This window comes from Cibotium barometz, chromosome 23, assembly GCF_041138505.1.
Source record: "Cibotium barometz isolate CiBa-2024 chromosome 23, ASM4113850v1, whole genome shotgun sequence".
In the NCBI taxonomy this organism is placed as follows: domain Eukaryota; kingdom Viridiplantae; phylum Streptophyta; class Polypodiopsida; order Cyatheales; family Cibotiaceae; genus Cibotium; species Cibotium barometz.
This window is the reverse complement of record NC_141068.1, coordinates 43,436,902-43,462,135: the sequence shown is the minus strand read 5'-3', so window position 1 is coordinate 43,462,135 and position 25,234 is coordinate 43,436,902. Positions and strand designations below refer to the sequence as shown.

General features: G+C 39.0%; 1 protein-coding gene and 1 long non-coding RNA gene across 3 annotated transcripts; both read right to left on the bottom strand.

Moving 5' to 3' along the window:
* Nucleotides 1–3,944: 3,944 nt before the first annotated feature.
* On the bottom strand, nt 3,945–4,734 carry LOC147625979 (uncharacterized). Its single transcript, XR_015268751.1, has 3 exons — nt 4,354–4,734; nt 4,171–4,242; nt 3,945–4,045 (listed from the first exon to the last, which is right to left on the bottom strand). It is a non-coding gene; the product is annotated as an uncharacterized LOC147625979 (long non-coding RNA).
* Nucleotides 4,735–10,591: 5,857 nt separating this feature from the next.
* Nucleotides 10,592–22,340, bottom strand: LOC147625978 (oligopeptide transporter 4-like). Of its 2 annotated transcripts, none has more exons than XM_086817528.1 (7): nt 22,224–22,340; nt 21,067–21,754; nt 20,555–20,652; nt 19,896–20,456; nt 19,434–19,686; nt 19,146–19,328; nt 10,592–11,516 (listed from the first exon to the last, which is right to left on the bottom strand). In XM_086817528.1, the coding sequence occupies exons 2-7, from the start codon at nt 21,574–21,576 to the stop codon at nt 10,899–10,901; spliced, it is 2,223 nt and encodes a 740-aa protein (XP_086673654.1). In that variant the 5' UTR covers nt 21,577–21,754; nt 22,224–22,340; the 3' UTR covers nt 10,592–10,898. The 2 variants fall into 2 exon arrangements, with proteins under 2 accessions (XP_086673654.1, XP_086673655.1); XM_086817529.1 differs by having other exon boundaries at nt 22,119–22,339.
* Nucleotides 22,341–25,234: the final 2,894 nt, after the last annotated feature.

The window sequence follows — 25,234 nt, the reverse complement described above, 5'->3', positions numbered from 1 at the left end:
CATCCAAAATAAAAATCCTTCCAACCTTTTCACCTCTTTCTATATAACTTTGAGTGTGTTATAGTCTTGCATAACACACCCAATGTCTAGATTCATTGTTACTTGCATATTTTGCTCCACAATGTCCAATTGACACCAAGTTCTTTGTAATGCTTGGAGCATAAAGAACATTTCTTAAATATTAAACAACTCCTTTGGGAATCTCCAAAGGTATACTCCCAATGTTAATTAACATTTCTTCCCCCTTGAAAAAGAAGTTTTCGTCTCGAAAAAAAACTTAGGAAACCTTTTCTTCAGTGTAGCCACTCTTTCCCAAGTTGATCCTTCTTTTGGTCTATCTGTCCACTTTACTAAACATTCTTTAAACACAAAATGCCTAGTTTTCTTTTCTCGATATTCGAGAATCTTTTCAGGCTCATGTGGAAGAATAGGTGGTTCTATGAAATCAACTATTGCTTCTTTTCCAATGATATTGTCATTGTTTCCCATCTTGTGTTTCAGTCTACTTACATGAAACACAGGATAGCGAACTTCCTTCTTGTACTCCCTTTTTAGGCTTCTAATGAAGCCTCTTAGTTTTTGAAAATTGTCTATGCCCTTAAGTTTTAAGACAATTTCTCTATATAGCAAGCTATATATTGAGTGAGATTTAAATCTTTTGTTCCATAGAACAATTATCCCACTCCTCCCAATTTCGATCTTCTTCATTTTTAGGAAGATATTCCTTTAAGAATAATTCCTTGAATGAATCCTAAGAATCGAGTACTTGCCTAGCTTCCGCTAAACTCATCCACCACTTATAAGTTTTTCCTTGTAAGGATAGGCTAGCTTCAATGGGGCGGTTATGATCACGAACATTTCTTCAAAGATGCAAATCTTGCCATTTTTATAGAAAAATATGGACTGTATATTTCTCTTGTTCTCTTCTCCACTAAAAATGGGTGCCTTTAAATCTTTGAATACCATACCTTGGTCTCTAGTTTTGGGACCCTCTTCAACTATGATTTCATTCAATCCTTTTTCTAGAGTTTTTTTCCTTCCCTCATCAATGTTATTTTTAGATATTTATTTTACTCCCAATCCTTCCCCTCCCATCAAGGAGCTAAGAAGACCCATCATTTTCTCAAGTTTATTCTCTAAATTAGAGATTTTTTCTTTCATTTTCTTCATTTCTATATCCTCATACTCATTAAGATCTAAATCTTGCATATGTATTTCATTTGTTTTTATAATATCCTCTTCCACGTAAAAATAGGACATTAGGTTTTCTCTCTTCTCTCCATTTTTATCCTTCCCACCTTGAGAAGCCGTTTACTCTAACACTAAGCAAAATGGAAAGTTTCTTAAAAAGCAAAAAGATGCAACAAAATGACCTTACTAAGTTGCGTAATTATGAATTAACTCTAATGATGTGAAGAATAATTTCATTGAGTCCTCCTTGTTGATATTTGCTTCAATGATTCTTCAAGGTTGTCATGTAATCCACTTGCTTCATGTAGACTCTCCAAAGTATGCCTAATTTATTAGGTAAGAGCTATGCTTAATCTATTAGACAAGAGGTATGCCCAATCAATTAAGCAATAGGTATTTGTATGGAGAAGATTTGAGAAGTATAAGGGTTAGCTTATGGAAATGAATAGAGAAAATATTAAGGAGTAGAGATTAGAATTAGCAATGATTAGCTCAATGAAAACATGGAAGAGATAGAACTTAGCTCTGATACCAATGTAATTCTCCTTGCATTATAAGCTTGAGGACTTGTAAGACTAGAAATTTGATTCTCCACCCAACCATATCCCAAATGGACCCTAAACTCAAGGTTATATAGGCCTAAGTGATGCATGACCTTCCAACTTCATCCCCTTGGCCTTTCATTGGCTAGGCATGGCCCTTTACATCCCTTTTACTTTAACCTTAATGCCTATTAACAGTACTTTAGGTGTTTCCTATTTGAAATCCCCTAAACCTTATTTATATGCAAACCTTTTACATATAAATAATCTTTTCTAGTTTACCTTATAGTGTTTCATGTCAGTCTCATAACACAAGCCTACCATAATAGCCACAAGAGAGTGATAGAGAGAGAGAAGGCAAAACTCAATTTTGATAATGGGATTGTACCTTTTCATATTTCATAAGTCACTTATATACATCAGCTCTTTTTTTACAATGGTCAGCCGCCCATTTAACAATCGGGGGCCCAAAACTGATTTCCTAGCTTTATGTATACCTAGGCTTATTCTTGTGATGATGAACGACATTACACAAGTTATAAGCTTAGTCATCCCATATATCTTTTACACGAAACGCTTAATGCAATTACATATAATAATGAGTTACAAGAAGCATAACCACGCTTAAAAATGATGTTAACCAGTGTGGTTAATAGTACCACATTGGTTGCATTGATTGGTTGAGTGTGTTTATTGAAGCATTATGATTGGTTGAGATCAAAGCATGTGCAAATGCATGGCATTTATCAATGCACCAATGGATGATGATGATTTGGTTGTTGTTGCATTGAAAGATTTGGGAAAGGATTACAAATCATTTGAGACTTTGTATCACTGTGAGAAGTGGTGATCCCCCAAACTTTGAAGAGTTGATTTCACTTCTTAGTGTGGAAGAGTTGAAACTTGGATTAGGTACACATCATTGAGTATCAGTGGGCATGCAAAGGACCATGCATTTTACACACAAAGAGGTGCAAGAAGTAGATGGAGATCCTCTTCTAGTAGAGGACATATAGGTGGACATGGTTGGCAGGATAGATCACCATTACAAATCTTATTTATTAGGGAGTGTTAGCGACACTTACACCATACATTTCTATATCTCATTTACTAGTGAGTGGTGTCAGCCAACACTTACACCACACCTTTTTATATCTTATTTAATAGTGATGCTAAACTTCCCTATATTGGATATTTTGAATTAGTATATGTTGGTACTAATCCTATGGAGTGTAGGATACATGTGTTTATAAATACTAGCACTTCAAAAAAAGTGGTACTAAGAGCATGTTACCAAGCCTAGAAATATAAACTCTTTCTAAAGAAAAGCAAGCTCATCATCAAGACTACCCTTCTTATCCAGCACCAATCCTCATCATCGAGACTACTCTTCTTGTGTCCAGTATGAATCCTCATCATCAAATATCCATAGTTTCCAAAACTCTAAATATCAACTCCATCCATGGATGATAAATGAAAAACCCTCCCAAGAGATCTTATCAATTAGTAGAGAACTCTTTTTGTGAAACAATGTTTCATTAACCCCTTAATCATCACCACCAACTTCCTTGAAAAACCTATCAACAACCACTTTTTCTATGGAGTCTATCAAATATGATGTGAGTGTCATGTACTTCATCAAGAAGATCAATCATTAATAAAGCTCAAGTATTTACTCCATTAAGGAGATCAACCATTAATAAAAAGCTACAAAAAGCAAAACCAATACATGCTCCAAGAAATGGGTATACTAAGAATCTTCTTTTGAATACCTAAGCAGAAAAAGAAATCAAAACATAAGGGGCTAAGGAAGTTAGTGAACATGTGTCATCTTAGACATGGTCAAGAAACACTACAACAGAATGAGGGTTTAAGCAACGAAAATAGCAGCGCTTTTATAACTAGAAGGGAGCAGAGATGTCGGGCCTATATCGGTGCTAAACACGCTGCTATTTTCGCTGTAACGGGTTCGTTTTGCTGAGCAGCGAACGTACTGCGTAATAAAAGAAAGCTGGGGCAGACTGACTGGGGAGTCTGCATAGGACTCCCCAATCTGCCCGAGCTCTTTTTTTTCTAATATAGTAGACATAGTAAAACTAACATAACTTCACATCATCATGAACAAGTGTAATGTAAAACTTACAAATACCAAAAAGAAAAGACGTTTGCAAACCATGGTTTTAGGAATGTCAAAATTCAATTACAATACTTAGCGGATTACATAAGTGTATGTTCCCAAAAAACTCATATACTCACATTTCCACTGCTATCGGCATGGACATTTGCACCACTGTTTCTATTTATATATGATCCTAAAATGCAATAAAACTAACACAAGTGAGAATCAGTTTTGCAAAAACAAAGAAGTTTAGGGTTTAGGAATGTACTTACTTGCCAAGCATCTCTTGTAGTAATAACAATATATCATTCATCTTACCTATCAAATAGAGCTTGCAAACCCTGTTTGTAATACAAAAATTATATTACTCTTGTGTAGGGGGGCAGTTCACTGCTTCAAGCTATAGACATACAAACAAATGAACATTTTAGAAAGTTATTATTTAAGATAACCTTCTTTAATTAAAAGATAAGATACAATTTGAGGCTAATATATACTTACAAATATTGTTGGGATATCGACTCCTCCTTCATGTGTAACATTATTCCTCATGGTATTTGCCATCTATCCAAGAAAAAACATAAATACTTAAAACTCTTATGCATAGGAAGCTACTACCGGCGTGCATAGATTGCTACCAGCATGCATTGGTTGCTGTTGGCATGCGTTGGTTGCTACCGGCGTGCATAGATTGCTACCAGCATGCATTGGTTGCTGTTGGCATGCGTTGGTTGCTACCGGCATGCATCGGAAACTACCAGTATGTGTTGGAAGCTACCGGTATGTGTTGGAAGCTATCGGCATGCATAGGCTGCTACCGGCATGTGTAGGTTGCTACTGGCATGCGTTGGAAGCTACCGGCATGCGTTGGTTCCTACCGGCATACATAGGAAGCTACTATCATGCATAGGAAGCTACCGGTATGCGTTGGAAACTACCAGCATGCGTTGGATGCTATCCACATGCATTGGTTGCCTACTGGCATGCGTTGGAAGCTACTAGATATATACGGCTAATACATAAGCTTCGTGCATAAGCTTATGTATAAGGCTATACACAGAGGCTTATTGCTAATGCATAAGCTTTATACATAAGGCTTTATACAAAAGTCATGCATATAAACCTTATGTATAAGCCTCATGCATGAGGCTTATACATTTGGTAATGCATAAGTCTTATGTATGAGGTTTATGCACTATCCTTATGTATAAGGCTTATGCATAAGGCTAATGCCATAAGTTTTATGCACTAGTCTCACACATGACGCTACGCCATATAGCCACCTCTAGAGAGGAGCTATGCTATCCATGTAGGAGAGAAAAACTAACAAATCCTAAAACTTACAAATCCTATAACATGTAAAAGCATAAGAGAGGAAACATAAAAGGGAGAGATCTCTTACCTTATGAGGCTTGTATGTGTAGATAACCTACAAAATCAAACTAAATAAAGAAAAAAAGTATTAGTAACCCTAATCGTAACCCTAATAGAAAGCATATACAAAACCCTAATCTTAATGAAAGATTTTACATAACATAGAAAACGTATTGATCTTTATTTTTTCCTTCTCATTATAGCATAACACTAACCCTAGCTTCTAAATAGAAAACATAATAGAGAGCTTTGATGGAGAGCTCTCCATTAAATCTCTTTATTAGGGTTTCTATGTAGAAGCTAGGGTTAGGGTCAAGCTTCAATGAGAAGAAAAAAAGAAGAAAAGAAAAACTTAAAAGAGAGAAAAGAGAAGGGAAATACTCACAAGAAAACTTTAATATGGAAAGCTTGTTTGCATAGGAAATGAAGGAAAACAATAGACATACCTTGCTTGAGCTTGAGGAGGATAAGGTAGGAGAGGTAGAAGTGATAGACAAGGTAAAAACCTATAGAAAAAACTTAGAGTACAAGTTTATTGTATTCAAAAGATAAAACTATGTGGTGGCAAAAGAAGTGACAAAAAAGCGAGATGTTTTTACAATATAGCAGCGTTTTTTCGCTGCTATATAGATGTTGCTGAGCAGCACTTTTTTGCTGCTAGGCAACAATATTGCGCTGTTGAGCAGCGATTTTTCGTTGCTAAACACATTACTTAGCAGCGAAAAAGTGCTGTGGAGCAACGCGCTGTTGAGCATCTTGAAAACCCTCGATATTTTACTTCCAAAAACGCTACTATGCTCCCGATGTGTTGTAGTGAAAACATCTCTCAAAATCAAACCCTATAAGAGATCCACAAGAACACTTGCCTAAAAATGATAAGTTTCCACAAGAACCTATCATCCCTTGAGTAAATGCCTTTAGTAAAACAAGTAGAAAACATATATGTTTCAAGAAGGGTAAAGAGCCCACTATAAAAATACAAGAACTTGTGACCCCCAAGAACCACCATCCATCATGATTCCCAACCATGCACTTGGCAATCTCTGCACTTAGTAAGATGGCACTCACTTGTGATTTGGAACTTGTGCTATTGTTCTTTAGAAATCAAGTAGTCATTTATTCTTTCCTTTAGCTTCTCTAACAATGGTTATGCTTCCTAATGCCTTTTTCTCCCTAATATTCTCCAAGGAATTACACAATGGGAGTGTGCTTGCTTTCCAATTGGATCTTACTGACATTTTCTCACAATCCAGCTTCTCACTTATCACTTCCTCTTTCCCAGTTGTTGCTACTATTTATCACTCTAAGCTCATCTCTCACAAATTGTAGGCTCCTTCACACAATTGATAATGCCCTTTCGCTCAAGAATGCACTATGCAAGCAAGATATTTAAGCAAGAGATAATTCTCTTTCACTCGAGAATGCATTTGCAAGCTATCATTAACACAGCCATAGCCTAGGTTGTATTATTTGGTTTGAATTATTTTTTATGCAAATAATCCAATAAAATTTATGTATTTGTATAATTATGAATTTTATTTCTTCATTTTGTATGAAATATTTTCATATAAAATGTGATATCATGGAATTTTTAAAAAAAATATGGGAGCATTTCATACAAAAGTAGGTTTTTTTAAGAAATCCTTTCCCATATGAAAAAATGTGATCAAAATCCAAAATTTGCAATAGCCATAGTTATCTCAAAACATTTCATAATATGGCCACATTTTGTTTATTTTGAGTGGAATAGACCCAATGACTATACCTAGCATGTCAAAATTCAAAAAGTATACAATTAAATAATTTTGTAATAGTAATTTATTTCCCTATGCTTTAAAAGTTATAACAAAATAACCTTAAAGTGGAGTACTTACAAATTATTTGTTCAAATCTTGGAGAATACTTAGCATTAAAAAAATCACTAATGTTAATGACATGCAGAGAAGAAATTTTTTTCTAAAGATATTGCCAACTTCTTTTTTAAAAAACACAATTTTTATAAACATGATGAAAATGTAAAAGATCACCACCAATTTTTTTGCTCTACAAAAAACTAAGTATAACACAATTTTTTCTTTTTAAAGAAGAACTTCCTTCTTAGTTTGATAGTAGCTAACTCAAGGCTCTATATAGTTTCCTTAGAAAGTATAAATCTGGTCATCTTACTCGATCGGTCTACCACAAGCAGATTGAATCATGACCCCTACTAGTCCATGGGAAATCCAACCACAAAGTCCATCGAGATACTATGCCATTTATTTTCATGGGTCTCAGGTGGATATAGTACACACCAGTTCTAAGCCTCTCTGCTTTATTAAGCTCTACCATAGTTGGTGATGTATCCAGTAACCTCTATGGTCCTTTGCATCCCCAACTCCATCAGGTCTATCTCTTAGAGCACTTCTTGATCTACATGCAAGTCAAACATGTGAACCTCTCTACTAGTTGTCCAGGAATTGAAGTTTCCCAAAAGGAAGATGCCTCCTTGTTGGGAAAACTCCATACTATATAATACAAGAAGGAGTATGGTGACTGACCTTCCTGCAATATATCCTATGGAAATGCAGATGTCTCCGGTGGGAAGTAGCAAACTGCAATGTGTACTTCTGAAACCTAGCATGGTTAGTGGATCTACATCCCATAATATATCATGTGTAAATGAAGATGTCTCTTGGTGAAAAGTAGCAGATGTCTCCGGTGGGAAGTAGCAAACTGCAATGTGTACTTCTGAAACCTAGCATGGTTAGTGGATCTACATCCCATAATATATCATGTGTAAATGAAGATGTCTCTTGGTGAAAAGTAGCAAAAGAAAACAACAATAACTTCATTTAAAGAGTTTAGCAAATATGAAACAAGCTTCAATGCGCATACCAACTCTTTAGCAAAGACAATAAAGAAGCAAATCATCTTTCCAAGGCAAAAGCCATGGGTTTCCTTTTTGAAATTTAAAGCAAAGGGCCAAGAAATACTATGACTTCTTAAAGCTAAGACTAAAAACTACTTTGAAGAGCATTGGTAAATGTTATATATAATGAAAAATCTTTTTGTACAAAAGACTTTCATATGGAATGCAACTGCAAAAATGAACTACATAAAATTCGTGATGTATCAACGAACTATTCAATTTCATAATATAGAGAAGCATATAATTTGGTCATTAATAAAATGAGTTGTCAAATTCAAATAATGTAACTTAGGCCATGATGTAGAAATTAATCTAGTGCTAATCATACACAATCTAGCACAATAGAGTTCAAATGGAAGTTAAATATGTCTTTTTAGGGGTTTGCTAAAAAAATCATATCTTATGAATGGAAGCCGTATTTTAGCATTTCTCTTCTAAGGTATGTCTTTTTGAATGTGGAAAACCTTAGAAAATTATTAAAATGATAAAAATAACCTTAAATATAATTGATAAATCACCATAAGTAGAGATATATACATCACTATAATCCAAACAGGTTACGAATTTATAAAGTTGAAAAAATGATCTTGACTCATTATAAAATATACTATTTAAGAGATTAGAGATAGATTTTCCATGATAAGAAAATTGATTTCATTAATAATTAATTCAATTGAATTTACTCCTTAGAATCTCTTTTTAGTTGTTAAGTCTTTAACACCCAAACACGACAATAATGTAAGCTTAGACGGTGATTTACTGTAGTTATACTAATAAATCAATATCCCCACTAAATTATTCGATTAAGAATACATATCTAAACATTTTAATTTAGTTAGAAGACAACGTGATGATCTCAACTTTCAAAACTGCATTGATAATAAAATAGCATGCGATCATCTCGTTTCACGAAAATAGTGTTTATTATTACATAAAATGACTAGATATTTCACTTAAAGCCTTTTGAGATGTTTAAAAATGCGTGAAGTATTCTTCTATTCTATAGTAATAAATATGGTTCAAAATTTGTAAACATTCATCTAAAACAAAGTGCCTAAAAGGCTAAATGTATATGTGATTGACTCTCACAAAATGCACCAGTGAAGCACAACATTGTACAAAACATGTGTGCAAGATTTGATCCTAGTTTATGATTGTTTGATTAGCTATAAAAATCTTCAAAGTTAGTTTTCTTTTAGACAGCTAAAAACCTTAGAATTTTCATTAAGACCTAAATTTTGGAGTTCTAATTGATTTTTGAGTCGAAGATGGATTGTATTATAGCATATATATATATATTTGTGAAGCAATGCACATCAAAAACTTTGGAAAGCAATGAGAAATTGGCTAATTAAAGCCTTTGATCCAAATATAGTCCAAATAGCTCTGCATTATGACTCTAATTTGACCTATGAATTCTTATGAAATTGAAAAGCCTAGAGGTAACCAATGTGATCCCAAGAAATCCCAAATTTTTTTCCATGTGTACTTGATGATATGAAAAAAAGAAACCTTTGGTTTGCACTATCCATGTGTTCTAAATAATTCCATGAAGTTAGTAAGTAAAGTGATCATAAATGTGTCTATGAATACTTTTCTGTCCTATTACCAAACTACTGTTAAGACAATGAAGAATGTAGTAGAGCTCACAAATCGTAGAGAGCACATCCCATTAGATTGTAGCATCAATCAAGCACAAGAGAGAAAGCAAGAGAGGTAGCATCAAGCATTGACAAGAGAGTTGTAGTTCATAAAGTAAGATAATAAAGTAGAGATTTTGACTTATATACAAGTAAACAAGATAAGTCATGGAAAGTTCACATTTTTCCTTGGGTCAGAACCTTCTTAATCCTAGGATAAGTGAATTGATTTGGTACAAGAATGGATAAGTGAATTGATTTGGTACAAGAATGGAGACTAGAATGCTGGGGCTTAATGAAGGAATGGAGACCTGAATGTTGGGGCTTAACGAAGGAATTAAGACCAGAATGTTGGGTTTTAATGAAGGAATGGGCTTGTGTGTGCCATCTGGGGTTAGTTGTTGAGTTGACTCCACCTTAAGAATGCGCAAGAAGTGGATAGTAGGTGGTGAATTTGCCATGAGATGGGTGAAATATATAGCTCTTTGGCCAATTTGGATTCCCCATTTGATAAATGTCAGTTGAGACTTTAGGCTTGGTATGTGGTACTCCATGCCAAGATCTCTGTCAACATGGAATTTATAATGAGATCCTTTAAAATCACCTAGGAATGTCAAGGTCTTATAAACAATTACCCCTACTACATTTTGATTAAAGGAGAATGACCTCAAGATTATCAACACTTATCATGCAAAAGAAGCATATTCATGTGCTCATTTGTGCCTATCTTGTTCCTGCACATTTAACGCATGCCAAAGGAGTAACAGTCCTTATATTTGTGAACTTGTGATGGCTTGTTTTAGAGTTTAAACCAAAATTTTTACGATGTCCAATAGCTTTTCATGTTGCTCTAACTTTGATGTGTCAATTTCCAAGAACGTATGATTACTATTTATTGCCCACATTGTTGTTTGCCTTAGGTACCAAGCGTTGGGACGACTCGTTTTGAGGACTAATTTACACATCCTAGGCACCTCTTATTAGATTGTTTTTGGGTTTTGATGATGAGCTCTTGTCTAAGGTGTGTAAATGTGCGATCGTTTGATTTTGTGTCTCCATGGTTTTTGGCAGCTGTGTGTTTCATTGCCATGTCTCCTTGTCACACATCCCATCTTGGGGGCATGTTAATGGTTCACAGGGCAACCTGCTTTTACAATAGCAGGAGCCGTGGGGCATGCTGCGAGCGGACAATGATCTCCAGAAGTACCCCACCAATTCATCTGAGCATTTGGGAGCTGCAAGCAGAAATATAACAGCACAGCCATGAAAGCCAGTCCTGCGTCCAGGGCAGCAGAGAGCACATAATTGTAGCGCTTCCACCAGCTTTTGTGGTACTTGAAGACGAAGAAGTTAAAAATGGTGGCGACGACCACCCACGAAGTATAGTTGATGGCTGTGGCGGGGAGCAGCATGGCGGTGGCCCCGAGAAGCACCGGCATGTTGATGAAAGGAATCCACCACACCTTGGGGAAAGCCCTGTGACACATCCACACAATCACAGGCGCAATGGCCCCCCCCAAGAAGAACCAATTGAGGGCTGGGTACACCCCTTCCCTCCCAAAGATCTTCCTTGGCCCAACAAGCCCCCATATTACTGATGCATCGAAGAAAACCGCATCCCCTGGACATGTCCAAGGGCTGCTCGCTGGCAGCACATCTGTATTACATATATTCCTGATTGAGTTCAACAGCCACCATGCGACCCCCATGTTCACAGTCCCTGCTACAACTGTGCCAATCACCTGTTGGGTATCAGGATGCCCCAGTCAGAACAGCTGTGTTCATGCATGATGCCATCACTCGCAGCTCACATGTCAGCACATGCACATGTACCCACACCCCCACATGCCCCATTCAGATCACCCCAACATGCTCCCCATAGACATGCACACTAGCCACACTAATCTAAATTTGCAAAAAAATTTGCGGTTAGCAATTGTAAAGAAAATGCTAAGTTTTTGCAAAAAGATATTAGAGAAACTCAACTAATTATAGGTGGCATTTCCAAAGCAAAACAGTTGGCTGAGGGAAAGTGTGTGCATGGAATGCTAAAACCATAGTCCACAGCCAATGAGGTGATAGTCCGGCCTAGCACCAGGAGGTCCTGGGTTGTTCAAAACCCCACAAGGTGTGTGCATGGCATGTTAAAACCATAGTCCACAGCCAATGAGGTGAGAGTCCGGCCTAGCACCAAGAGGTCCTGGGTTCAAAACCCCACAAGGTGCTTCCTCAGCGGCATCACTTATGGCGGATGAAAAGCGCATTCGGGCGGTGAAAAATGGTAACTACAGGAGGATGGGGGGCCAAAGGGAAAAAAAAAAACCGGTGTCCACATACTACAAATTTGAAGGTTCAACAGGCTTGGAGGCCCATCTATGGATGTGAAAAACTAATCTCGTGTTAAGAGCAGCTTGCATCTACCCTACCTACAAAAGCCAGACAATTAATAGCGCCATTTTGATGTTTCCCCTGTCATTCAACCTCCCCATGCTCTCTCACCCTTCTAACGGGCATCCCTATATGAGCCCCTCACATGTATCCCACCTCACCTTGCAGGCCATTACAAAATACTGACGACAGGCTTGGCCAGAGCAGGCTAATAAGGGCATGTTGAGCTATAAGAGACTTTAGAGTGAGGAATTCACTCACCATGCCAGCAGTTTTAGAGCAGCTCGAGACTGACGAGGACCATAGAATAAGCTTAAGAATATTGAGAGGCACTGAAGCTACGGTGGCATTGGTGAGTCGCTAGCCACAATCCATCGCAGTCATGCAATGTGTATGATGTTTGGTCTACAAAACCTTGTGTAGGGTTTCTCAGGTATGCGGATCTCACCCTAATCCGTTGCGGCTCTATGTCAGATAATCCTTGGTTAGGTCTATGGAGACCTTAGAGTGGTATCAAAGCCAGATCTGACAAAGATGAGAAGAATGCAGGGGAGAGAGTGAGCTTGAGCTCCTTGCAAGCTTTTTTCTTTACACACACACACACACATACACACACACACGAGTAGAGAAGCACACAAGAGAGAGAGAGAGATGGCTAAATTTTCTTCTATCTTCTTACTTTTGTACTACCATAACATGAAGATAAGAGTACATACTATACTAGAAAGTACTCTCCTACTATAAAACATATGAGATTGGTCCATAGTGTGAACCCAACTATATGAGCCAGCGCTATAACTATGCCATAACTTGAATAAACCAAAGTGGTTGTCACACAGCATATAAACCACTAATAGTATATCAACTATAATCTCACCAACCATGCCAGTGCCGTAAGTGAAGAGCTATTATCGTCGCCAAATATATGTTGCTCATGTTGTAACACACGGAAGCTCTGGGAGTCTTCTTTCAGCCCTAAACACCACTGGAAACATGCTGATGCAAAACGCAGACATGAAGAGAGAGTAGAGAGAGAGAGAGAGAGAGAGAGATGCTGGAAATTCAGTATATTTCATATAGTACAAAAAAGTACTCCTAATCTACAGCCCTTGGCTGCCTTCATAAAAAGGTGGGAAAACACCCAAAATCTGGTCCTAATGCTGGACCCTAAGGATCCACTCCATAAAGGAATGAATGAATAATACAATGAGCACACTTGCTATTTATATGCTTCCTGGACACTTGGTATACTGGCCGATTGCTGGTCGGCCAGTCCAAAATGCATTAAATGCTCTTCAACGCTGCCCGACTGGACTTCTTCACTTGTTATGATGCGCCTGCAGCCCGCCCTGTCCTCTGGTTCAGCCGACCACCTCTGTGAGCAGCCGACAGCCTTCCTTTCTTCTAACGCAGCTTACAGGACATCCTCTTCATGCCCTCCAGGCCTTGCTCCAAGTCCACACTGTCCACTTCTGTATCTTGTGCTCCAATTCCTAGCTCTAATGGTCCTTTTCTGGCTGCCCCTTCTGGATTAGCCCTGAGAATGGACATGAGCATGTCATGCACATGACATCCCCCTCTGCTAAACTTAATGACGGGAATCCAACCTATTCTTGGATGACTGTCATCATCCCAATCTTTTTCCGAAGTCCCTCTGTCATCCATCCATTCTTCCTGGTGGTAACCCTTGTCTCTGAAAACCCGGCCCGGTCTCCAAAACCACTCTGCCTCCTCTGAATAAGATCTATGCATTTGTTCCCTCCAGTCCCCAATCCATTCTTGCCCTGACTCTGAACATTGTCTTGGTCTTCATTCCTGAGAAATGAGTCTGGCACTCTCACATCACCTCTTGGAGAATAATCCTCCCTTGGGACCGTTGCCCGAGAGCCTATTTGGCTCACAGGACTGCCCCCCTTGTGGCTTTGTGGAACACCACCAACAAACCTCATGGGAGCTCTTCCCGATTCTGTGCTCCTTGCCTTGGGGTTTGTATCCGTGTACTTTCCTGTACCTTGGATCTATACACCATCATATGGGACTGAATCAGTGTTTACAAAACCCTAAAATAGAGCACACAAGGTGAGAGGCTGAAAATCTTTTTATTCTTCACACAACACTCAACACACCATATACAAAGATAAAAGAGCACACAATATGAAAAGGTACTTAACCAAATATATACTAGGGTTCTCTATAGTGTGAACCCAACTAAATGAGCTGGCGCTATAACTATGCTAGTCTAGAGAATGGGTGTCACACAACGTGTCATCCCGTTGGCCGCATATCACCCATGATCTCACCAACCATGCCAGTGGTGTAAGTGTGGGGTCTATCACGCAAGCGGGTCATCAATGTCCACCGCCTCACTAGATGAGCTCGAAATCTCAACATGGGCTACCCATCCATATCAACGAGTAGCTTCTACAACTAAGCTACCCCACATGTTCCCACAGCAGCACCCCTGTACTCACAGCATCTGTACACGATAGAGCAATGCTAGGCTGTTAGTGACCTTGGGAGCCTTTATTGGTTATTAGAGGTATCCACGTGACAAATAGGAGAGTTAACATGGGCGTGCACAACCCGAGGGCCATGGAGCTACGAGCGGATGGCTCGGCCAAGTGGTATATGTGGCACTAGATTGGCAACATCTAGGCTTGGTAGGCTCAAGGGAATCAGACCTTAGACTCGGGGGTGGTTCCATGTGTTGAACCTATAAGGGGATGGTGAGTTTCTAGGCTGCTAGTGACCTTGGGAGAATTTATTAGTTATTAGAGATATCAAACAGAAGAGTTATCAAGGGCGTGCATGACCTTAGGGCCATGGAGCTACGAGCGGATGGCTCGGTTAGGTGGTATATGCGGTGCTAGATTGAGATCATTTGGGCTTGGTAGGCTCAGGGGAATCAGACCTTAGACTCGGGGGTGGTTCAAGGTGCCGAACCTATAGTGGGGTGGTGAGTTTCTAGCCACAATCCATCGCTGTCCTGTGCTGCAACAAACGATGCTAGGACTCCGAAACCTTGTGTAGGGTTTCTCAAGTGTGTGGATCTAACCCTAATCCTCTATGGTTCTATGTCAAATAATCCTTAGTTAGGTCTATGGACACCTCACAGTGGTATCAAAGAAATATCTGACAAGGATAGAGCCCATGGATGTGGAGATTGATGGGTTTACGTGGGGAGTGCACAAGATTGTGCCTTTAACAATTTCTTTTGGCAAAGTAGCCATGGAATTTTGAACTTGCATGGATGTGCAAGGGATTGAGAGAAAAAGCATGATGAGAGAAAAAACAATGGGTTGGGAGCTTTTCTTTTATTCAAAACATGATATTAAGGTACCTATAGGGTTTTTTTAAAAGAAAAGCAAGATTGGCTTTTCAAAGTGTGGTTTTTCAACTCTTATAAAAAATTCATGCCCCTCACTAATCAAGATTTTTGACTCTCACTGTAGAAGGACAACTCCAATCCCCTTTCCCACACCGACATGCCACATCCTCGACAAGTTGTGTGTGCTATGAGATATTTATGGACTCGGTAGCACGTAACGATGTGGAGTTGGTAATGACATTGAGCACGAAAAGCTTTCGGGTTAGCTTGGATTTTACCCACCACTAATGGTAGTGCTAGTAGATGATTGGAAGCGCATTATCCACCCAACGTTAACCGCCAATGACCATCAGGTTATCACGTGGTGTCAAAAGGCTCTTAGTATGTGGAATTCAAGTAAGAATCAACATGTTGGAGTGGAGACAAAGGTAGCAACATACACACCATTTAAGAAGGCAGTCTTGATATCCAAATCATGTACATTTCAACCATGATGCACTGCCAATGCAATAATACACATGATTGTAGTTATACAAGACATGGGTGCAAAGGTCTCATCGTAATCTATGCCCTTCTTTTGAGCATAAACCTTTGCAACAAGCCTTGCCTTGTAGCGGCAAACACTACCATCAGCTGTACACTTAAGCTTATAAACCCACTTAGTACCAATGACCTTTTTTCCAGAAAGTAAATCTTCCAAATACCAAGTGTCATTTTTTAGGATTAAGTCATTGGATGCATGCCATGCAGGATGAGTATGACCATTTTCCTGTGCTTCCCCAAAGGACTCAGGCTCCTCTTCATTGCATATACTGGCAATGAGTGCATGATCCATAAAAGAATAAGATGCATAATGAGAACCTGCACATGCCCTACTAGGTAAAGGAGTAGCTAGTTTTCTATCCTGCAATATTTGCACACCAACCATTTTGGCATACTTTTGGACACCTGTTTGGCTGCCCTTTCCTCATCCACTACATTATCTACATTTTCTTCATCAATAGACTAATCCACGGACTAAAATATGAGTTGATTTTTAGCCGGTATGGGCTGTTTTGCAACACCTTATTGAGCATTCATTTTCTCCACATATGGCTACCCATCATTAAACAAAGGTAGGAAATGTATCCAAGATGTCATGTGAGCATATATTTGCATAAAAGCATGGGATGAACTGAGTTCTCAACAAAGACAACATCTCTACTCACCAAAATTCGCCTTGTGGCCAGATGATAAGAGTCTATCCCTTTTGCTTTCTGTGCTGTATTCCAAAAAAATGCATTTTACAACCTTATCATCTAGCTTATTGCATTGTTGGCTAGGCACAGGAGCATTAGCAAGATAACTAAAAACATAAAAAATGAGCCATAGAGGGCTTCGTGCCATTCCAAACTTCACAATTATCTATAAGTCTTTGTTGGGGCATTTGTTTAGCATATAAGTCGCACACATAACTGCCTCCAACCAAAAAACATGAGATAAATCCAAGCCTTTAACCATGCAATGTGCCATCTCCATGAGAGAATCAATCTTCCTCTTAGCCATATCATTTTGCTGAGGTGTGTAAGGTACTATATATTGATATTTTATGCCTCTTTCAACCATATATGCATAGCCATATATGCATGAAACTCCTTTGACATATACTCCCCCCCATGATCTCTATGAATGATGCCAACTTTATATGTAGACATATTTTCATCCATAGAAACAAAGTTTCTAAAGCATGTAGAAACCTCTAACTTTACCTTCAAAAGATACACCTAGGTATGCCTGAAGTAGTCATCAATATAAGTCACAAAGTAGAGATATCCCTCAATCCGTCCTGTCCTCATAGAATCACAAGCATCATTATATATAAGCTGTAATTTCTGGTGGATAGCTCTTACTAATCCATCTTTCAAAAAAGATGCCCATTGCATCTTACCCAAAATGCACCCCTCACATACATTTTTGTTAGGAGTCTCAAGCTTTGGTAACTTTGACACCATCTCTTATCTTTTAAAGCACAAGGAACTGCCAAAATTCAGGTAACCAAAGCGGGCATGCCATAGGTCTATGTCATTCATAGCATGTGTAGTAGTAACTGAAAAAGAATTATGTGCCAATATCTCATACTTGTCCAATCTGTAAAGCCCATGGCTTCGAGTACTGGATGAGATGTCTCCATCACTCCGATCATGAACTAAAGACATGCCATCAACAAATCTAGCCCTACCAAATTTAATGCCTGGAATAAACAAGACTTATGAGAGAGCAATTTTTCCACCATTTGCAACACTGAGAACACCATTTGGTTTCTTAAAAAATCGTTTTAGGCCACAACAAGGACCAATCGTATGCTGCCATTGTCAACAAGAGGAACATATAGCTGCTTATTGTCCTAATGAGATGAAGCATCAAGAGTACACTCCATTATGTAGAAATTACAGTGGAGAGGGTCATTGAAGAGTGACAACTTATTGATGGAGAGTGAGATTGGAAGTGAAAGGAGAATAGGGATAGTAGAAGTTAGAAGAAATAGATTAGTAGGGAGATCTAGGGTTAAGAGAAAAGAGTCAGTAGGAAGTGTGAAGAGAGTTAGGAGTCCATTTGACGAGGATACTCATGCACAAAATAGACACATGTAGAAGGCTTTATACAAAGCCCCAAAAAAATTACATCCAAAGCTAAATATCAATGTTGTCCTGAATCAAATGGAAAAGAACATAGTGCAATGCCGATGACAAAACTAGCAATGCATCCTCTTGGATCAAACGTGAAATCAAGGGATCGCGTGATCATAGCCATAGATCTCGTACTACCTGGATCAAAAGGATAAGTCGTATCACCCAAGTCACAAGCATGCAGCAGCCACTTGGAATGAATATGAAGTAACACTGCCCCAATGTGGAAAGGAAGCCAAGATCAAATAATAATCCATGAGATATGCCACCAAGATCATGGTTTAGATATTCACCAAGGTTAAAGACAAATATATCATGATGGCATGCTACATCAATAAGCGCAAGTCTCTCAAGATGATCTCTGGTATGACCTAAAGTGAATGCCCAATAAACTGAATCCACATCAATGCATAAGTATCCACGAGCATCACTACAAAATAGCTCATAATCCAAGTCAAGACCTAGACCAAAAACTAATGTATCATCAACGCTATGGTATGCCTCTATCAATGGTATCTCCACAATCATTGGATCTATGAAAATGCCTAAGTCAAATGCAAAGCACTAAAAATCATAGACCATGTGATTTGTGTGCATACTCATGGGTCACCTATGAGGTCTCACCTCAATGAAGTCATCACTATCTTATCCCCACATGTGAACTCTCTAGAGCAATAGCCCAACATATCTAATATAAGAACCTCAGGCCTAAGCTCCTCACTATCCATCGGTGCGCATGGGTATCCTCTGGAGTATCTCTAACCTCGTGTGTAATAGATGTATCACTAATCAAATACTCAAGATCCTCTAATCAGTCATCACTATGATCTCTAGAGAAGTAGGTAGACATATGTGGTCACAGGTTGTCACAGCTTGCACCTTAAAACTTGGCACACAAGCTTTAGTAGGTACAACCATCTGCTTAGAAACTCTCCAAACAAAAAACCACAACAATCACAAAGGCATGATACATATGATAAGGGACAAACCTGAACCACGAACATTGATCGTGGAGGAACCTTCATATAGTGGCCTAGTTTGAAGTCTGCCAAAAACGAAACTGCCTGGCTCATGCTCATGTATCCATACACCTTGAAGCAAACATTTGCTAGCGGCTTGCCCGGCAGTATATAACCCATGATGTACTCAGTGATTATGTTTAACCCCGGAGTCTGAACCAATGTATGGCACACCCATAAATACATGCGTTTGAGAACCCAATACGAAAGGCAGAAAACAATCCACTTGCACACCAGAAGGCAGAAACAAGAGTTTACCTGGTTGGTGGTTGCTGTGATCACACCTATTGGTAGAGTGAACCCGGCTGCTAGCACGCATGCTAAGAGCAAACCCCACCAAGGTAGCTGGACTTGCTCTTTAAACCCCACGCATACTGCCATAGACAGTCCAACTGATCCAATGAGCAGAGTACCCCACCACCATTGCGGTATGTTGGAATACTTTTGCATTAACCGTGTGTGGATATCTGGTTGACTATTCATGGCAGCTCTGCTGTGGTGCCATATCTCCCTGTCACATAAATCCAAGTGGTTTAGAATCACATAAATCCAAGTGGTTTAGAATCACACATGCAGTGAGAAGCACAGTCCAGGTGTTTGAGAAGAGCTCACACATGCAGTGTAGAGCACAAACACAAGAAATAAAGCCATTGCAACTGTCTAAAAGAGCTGACCAAATACTATGGAAAAAGACTACAAATACTGAGAAAATATACATACTTGCCATAGAAACAAAGCACGTGTGTCACTGTAGCCGCAATTGTTGCGAATCCGAGCCCATACACAAGAGCAAACACGATGCTCAGGTGCACTTGGCCTTGTTGCTCATAAGCTGTATTATTTAAAGTAAAGTCTGGGCTCAAGACTGCTTGGATGTCATAAACGCTCCCACTGGCAGTGAAAAGATGCGACGAGAAGATGGGAAATGTCTTTGCATGATACATATCGTTCCAGTAAGCAGCCGGGAGCAACACGTAAATGACGAGAAAGAATCCCACACCAACATTGACTACTGCAAAGAATGGGGAAACCAATGGACTTAGAAGAAACGAAGAGATACCCGACCAATCAAAGCTGAAGGCGCCCAGCCCGAGTCCTCGATAGCCAGAGCCTATCTGTTGTGCAGTTACTGAATTGGGAAATGCCCAACACACCCATGAAAAGTATGTTAAGGTGCTGAACAAATAGCCTGGAAGTACATAGTAGGAGAAACTTGCAATCATGAATATCAAGAAGAACTGGCTTCTGGAAAGTCCTTTGGACGTCTCCTCATGCAAAGTTCTGCGTAACAGAAGAAGCAAGTGGAATAGATCATCACAATAAGTTAGACAAAGTGATTAATAGCTTGAGGAGCTTCTCACAATAAGAATCCAGTTTACCTGAATAATGACACCTGCACAAGTGTACTAGGCCACCACATTTGAGCAGGCTCAATAAGATATTTCCGGAAAAGGCCCGCCCACCCATAACCCAGAACCTGCAGTTTGAGGATGCACATAAGATAGCATGAAGTTTTCTGGGGTTTCCAGAATCTTTTTTGAAATAAATGTTACACATGGAGCAAATTTTTTTATTGCCCACAAACTGGTGCTTCATGAAACATAGCATGCACTTCATGGTGCTTAATTCCTGCAAACCATGCAAATATAACTGCTTAATCACCACTAAACACTGCGTTATCACCCGGAAGAAGCAGATAATGGACCCACTAGTTGGCACTTCATCACCCAAAAACAGGCAAGATCCTTTAATCTTTGTGTAAGCTACAAGCAGCCACTAATGGATCCCCAACAAACAGTCACTAACTGGAGCATAATGGCCCAAAAACAGCTACTATACAGTGCGTCAGTCACCAACAGACAATGATTTCAAAATGGATCAAGAGATTTACCTGGGTAGTCAAGATGATGAACAATCCAGCCCAGAAGGAGATGCCTCTGTGGTAAAAGGCCTTGATGATATCGACGATGCCGACGGCGTAGGCGGAGCCGTTCCCAAAAGCACTGCCAGCGTTGGCAAAGATGGTGATGAGCACATGCTCCTTTACATTGAAGGGCCCTGGGTTGAGTGAGAACTCCTGGTGGGAGAAGGGCAAGCGGTAGGTCTTTTTGGGCAGGGCAAAGGCCATGAAGCGCCCAATGGGCAGCGCTGCAACCTGCACTGTGATCGGGGTTACCATGAGAGGCTCTGTGCGATAGGAGAAGAACTCATTCAAGAAAGACAGCATCACGCAGGACATTAGACCTATTGTCCACATCCGGAAAGTCCATACTGGTAGAGATGGGTCGTCTGTTGTGGCCACAGTGAGGGCCACTTGCTCGACAGGGGACTGGTCTTCTTTAATTGTTCCCCCTTCTGTTTGGGCTGAAAAAGCATACTCCCTCTGTGTATTGTTTTCCATGGCCTCTGTGCTCCCTCGGAGAACCCACAACAGCTGTGTCCAAAATCTCTTTGAGAGCCCACAACTATGGCGGATTTTCTTTCGCCTCTGCGTTCAAGAATTGCGTGTGATTGCAGTCAACCCATCAAATTGGTACAACGATGGCGGCGACCTCTCTTTCTCTCTCTTTTCTTCAAACCTGCACGTGGGCGCAACAGGATCGCACAGCATTAGAGACCTCCATTTCAAGGTTTTTCCACACAACAATTTACAAAAACCCACAACATAATTAGGACCTCTACCCAACCTCTGTTGTGAGAGAAAGCGTCCAACGACAGATATGGTCTCTCATCCTCTTCTGTTCTTCTGTCTGCGCGCAAGAAGAACCCACAATTCCCCTCTGTGCGTGTGATTCTAGGAACTCACACAACACAAACAAGCTCTACTTTTGCACAGATGATGAATAGCCGAAAAAAAAACCATCCAACTGTGTTTCTAACACTCTGCATGTGGCCGAGCAGAAGTCGTGAAAGAAAGGTGGGTGATGCAGATAAAGGAATCACCCTTATTCTTGTTTATGAGAACAGATTCTGGTGAATCGCATGACTGTGCATGTGGCCTAGCAGCAGTCGTGACAGAAAGGTGGGTGATGCAGATAAAGGAATCACCCTTATTCTTGCTCATGAGAACAGATTCTGGTGAATCTTGATGCGATTGTCAACATGTCATTGCCAACCTCTTCTTCTTCTTCTTCTAAGTCTCAGCTGCAGTCTACCAACTTTTGTGAATGGGTGCACGTTGAAAGGACTCTTTACATGTAATGCCCCTCCTTTCTCACGTTCAAACTAGGAACCTTTACACATCATCCCGTGGTGGGCGGACTGTTGCCATTGGAGCTCATTAGAGGCACAAGGTCTTTAAGACCTATGTGAGATGGGATCAATGGCACAAGGTCTTTAACACCTATGTCAGATGGGATCAATGGCTATGAGATCACGTGCGCGCACGGTCCGTCAGTGGGTTATAGTGCCGAGGTAGGGAGCCCTCAACTGAGATCACATGTCCTCTCAACACCATTTAACACAAAACTAGCAACGATACAAATCGTACATTTCCTAAGATTGATAAATATCTTTGGTGAACATCAACTATAATGAGCTTTGATCAACTAATAAAAAAAATTCAGAAACTTTGATCAATATTATTGAATTATGAATACAACGCCAAAGAAAATCATAATGGCAAGAGCACAACACCAAGGCCAATACTCCCAATCTAGTGAGCATGACCGAAGGCATCAACAAGACCCATTGCTCTTGGAAATCTTAGGGGTCAATGATTGTATTAAGAATTAAAAGGAGTTTGACTATATTATATATGTGCAAAATATCTTAATGAGACAGTGGTTATATTATATTTGTGCAAAAAGAAAGAAGCAACCATCAAAATGCACACTCGAACATAGGTTAAATAACGAGTTTGATGCCTTGGATGACATGGATGCAAAAGGTCCCAAAGTTGAGAATTTGCTAAGTCTTGCATAAAGTGGTTTTGAGATACATAAAGAGACCAAGTTTAAAACCTCCTTTTCATACCGGGTAATGTTTCTAAAGGTTCACTTGTTGAGAGCTAGAAACATAGATCTATGTTCCCCTAAAATATTTTTCTTAAACATTGACTACTTATAAACCACTCAAATGCAACCAAGACATGATACCACCGTACAATAATTAATTGAAGGTTGGCCTTTTGATATTTTTTAATGGCACAACGTAGTAAGAAAGAATTAAACATCCTCATACGCCTCTAACATGTTTCATCACCTTTATCTAGCTATTTAAGAAAATCTTTGAAGAATTAAAAGGAAAGCATATATGCTAAAGTCAAATTGACTTATGAATGAAAAAGTTATTGTTTAAGTGCTACAATAACAAGGACCACTAGTAGTGGGAGGGCATTTGTGTTGAGCTCTAAGAGCATAATATTGAAACGTGGCATGTTTCATCCAAAGGTATGAACTGGATAGTGTTGTTGAATATGACTTAAAGGAGTGTCCATAGCAATCAAGTTCAAGCACTTTTTGAAATGATGGCACACATATGAAGAGAATGCACAAGCTAGGTAGACTGATGGGAACACTTATCCAACGTAGATTGATGGGAACACTTATTTAAGGTGTGATCAAACTATGTGAAAAATAATAGGGATACAAATATCGTTTGTGTTAATACTTGAGTGGAAGTGGGGCCAAATATACAAATATCATTTGTGTTAATACTTGAGTGGAAGTGGGTCCAATATACAATCGCTTACAAAAAAATTCCCAAACAAGGGAGGAAGCCTGAGTTTCCTTTTCTAATGCAAAACTTTTGAATTGGACCTACTGATTCATAGGCCTTTTATAAGATCCCAAGTGATCCACATAAATTGACTCTAATCTCCACTTTTCACATGTCAAGGAATGCTTGGTGATTTGAGCTTTAAAAAATAATTCAATTCATGTGGATCCCAAAAAAAACAATCTAGTTATTAGACTGTTTTAAGGTGTGTTTTGCAATCCTATAAATACAATCTAGGTCGATCTAGTTATTAGATTGCTTTAACATGTGCACAATCTACCAAAATATATCATAATCTTTAATGCATCGGCCACAATGCAAGAAATTGTCATTGATCCCTATTGATTACTTCGATCCCCAAGAACTTTGATATTGATTACTTCGATCCCTATTGATTACTTCGATCCCCAAGAACTTTGATATTTGTGTTTAATACCTAGTACCAATATGTGTAATATTCATTTTAAGAGCACTAGTGGATCATCAATATCTCATTGGTTAAGTGCAGAACCAATTTCACCTCCTAGTACACTCCTTACCTACCTTTCTCTTCAATCTTTACTATTACATTTTTATATCATATACTTCACTAGAAAGATACTTGAACTAGTTCCGCCTACTAGTACAGTTCTTACACCTACCTTTATCTTTAATCTATACCATTATATTTTTATATCATATCCTTCATTAGAACGATACTTTTCACCTACTAGTACACTTCTTACCTACCTTTCTCTTCAATCTTTCCATTACATATTTATATCATATCCTTCACTAGAAAGATACTTTTTTAAAATAATATTTTCTATGCGAAACTTGTTTGCAAATGAAGAAAGAAAACATAAAGGGAAATTTAAACAATGATTCCCTTTAATCTTATCAAGCAATCAACTCCTATATCATAGCTTTTACTTCTTAAATGCACCAAACATACAAATTGTTCAATGTAGCTTCACAAAAAAAAACCACTTATCTCTTGGCATGTTAGTATGCTCCTACCCAAGGATCTGAATTAAAGAAATGGAGGCATGCCACTTATATCATGTGGCATTGCTCAATTTCCTTATATCAGTACAAGTGTGGTGATGTAAGAATTGTGTTTTTGGAGATTCCTCCTACCATTTTTCTAGTGAATACGTTAGATTCTAGCCAACACTTTTTCATGTACTTGAAAAATATACATTAGGTTTTAAAAAAAGTATTTTCTTTATAAATGACATGTGGATGTTTAAAAAAATATGCCACCCCAAAAAGGGAGGAAAATATCATCATGAAAGTATGCCATGTGGGTCCTTTAAAATATGCCGCCCCAAAAAGGGAAGAAAACCTCATCATGAAAG

Excerpts from the sequence above, each read along its gene's own strand:
- LOC147625978 (XM_086817528.1), bottom strand. The coding sequence starts at position 21,576 with ATGGAAAACAATACACAGAGGGAGTATGCTTTTTCAGCCCAAACAGAA. Across the intron at positions 19,687-19,895 it reads GTGCTTTGTTTCTATGGCAA|GGAGATATGGCACCACAGCA; the intron begins GTATGTATATTT and ends TTTATGTGACAG. Across the intron at positions 11,517-19,145 it reads GATCAATGTTCGTGGTTCAG|GTGATTGGCACAGTTGTAGC; the intron begins GTTTGTCCCTTA and ends GATACCCAACAG.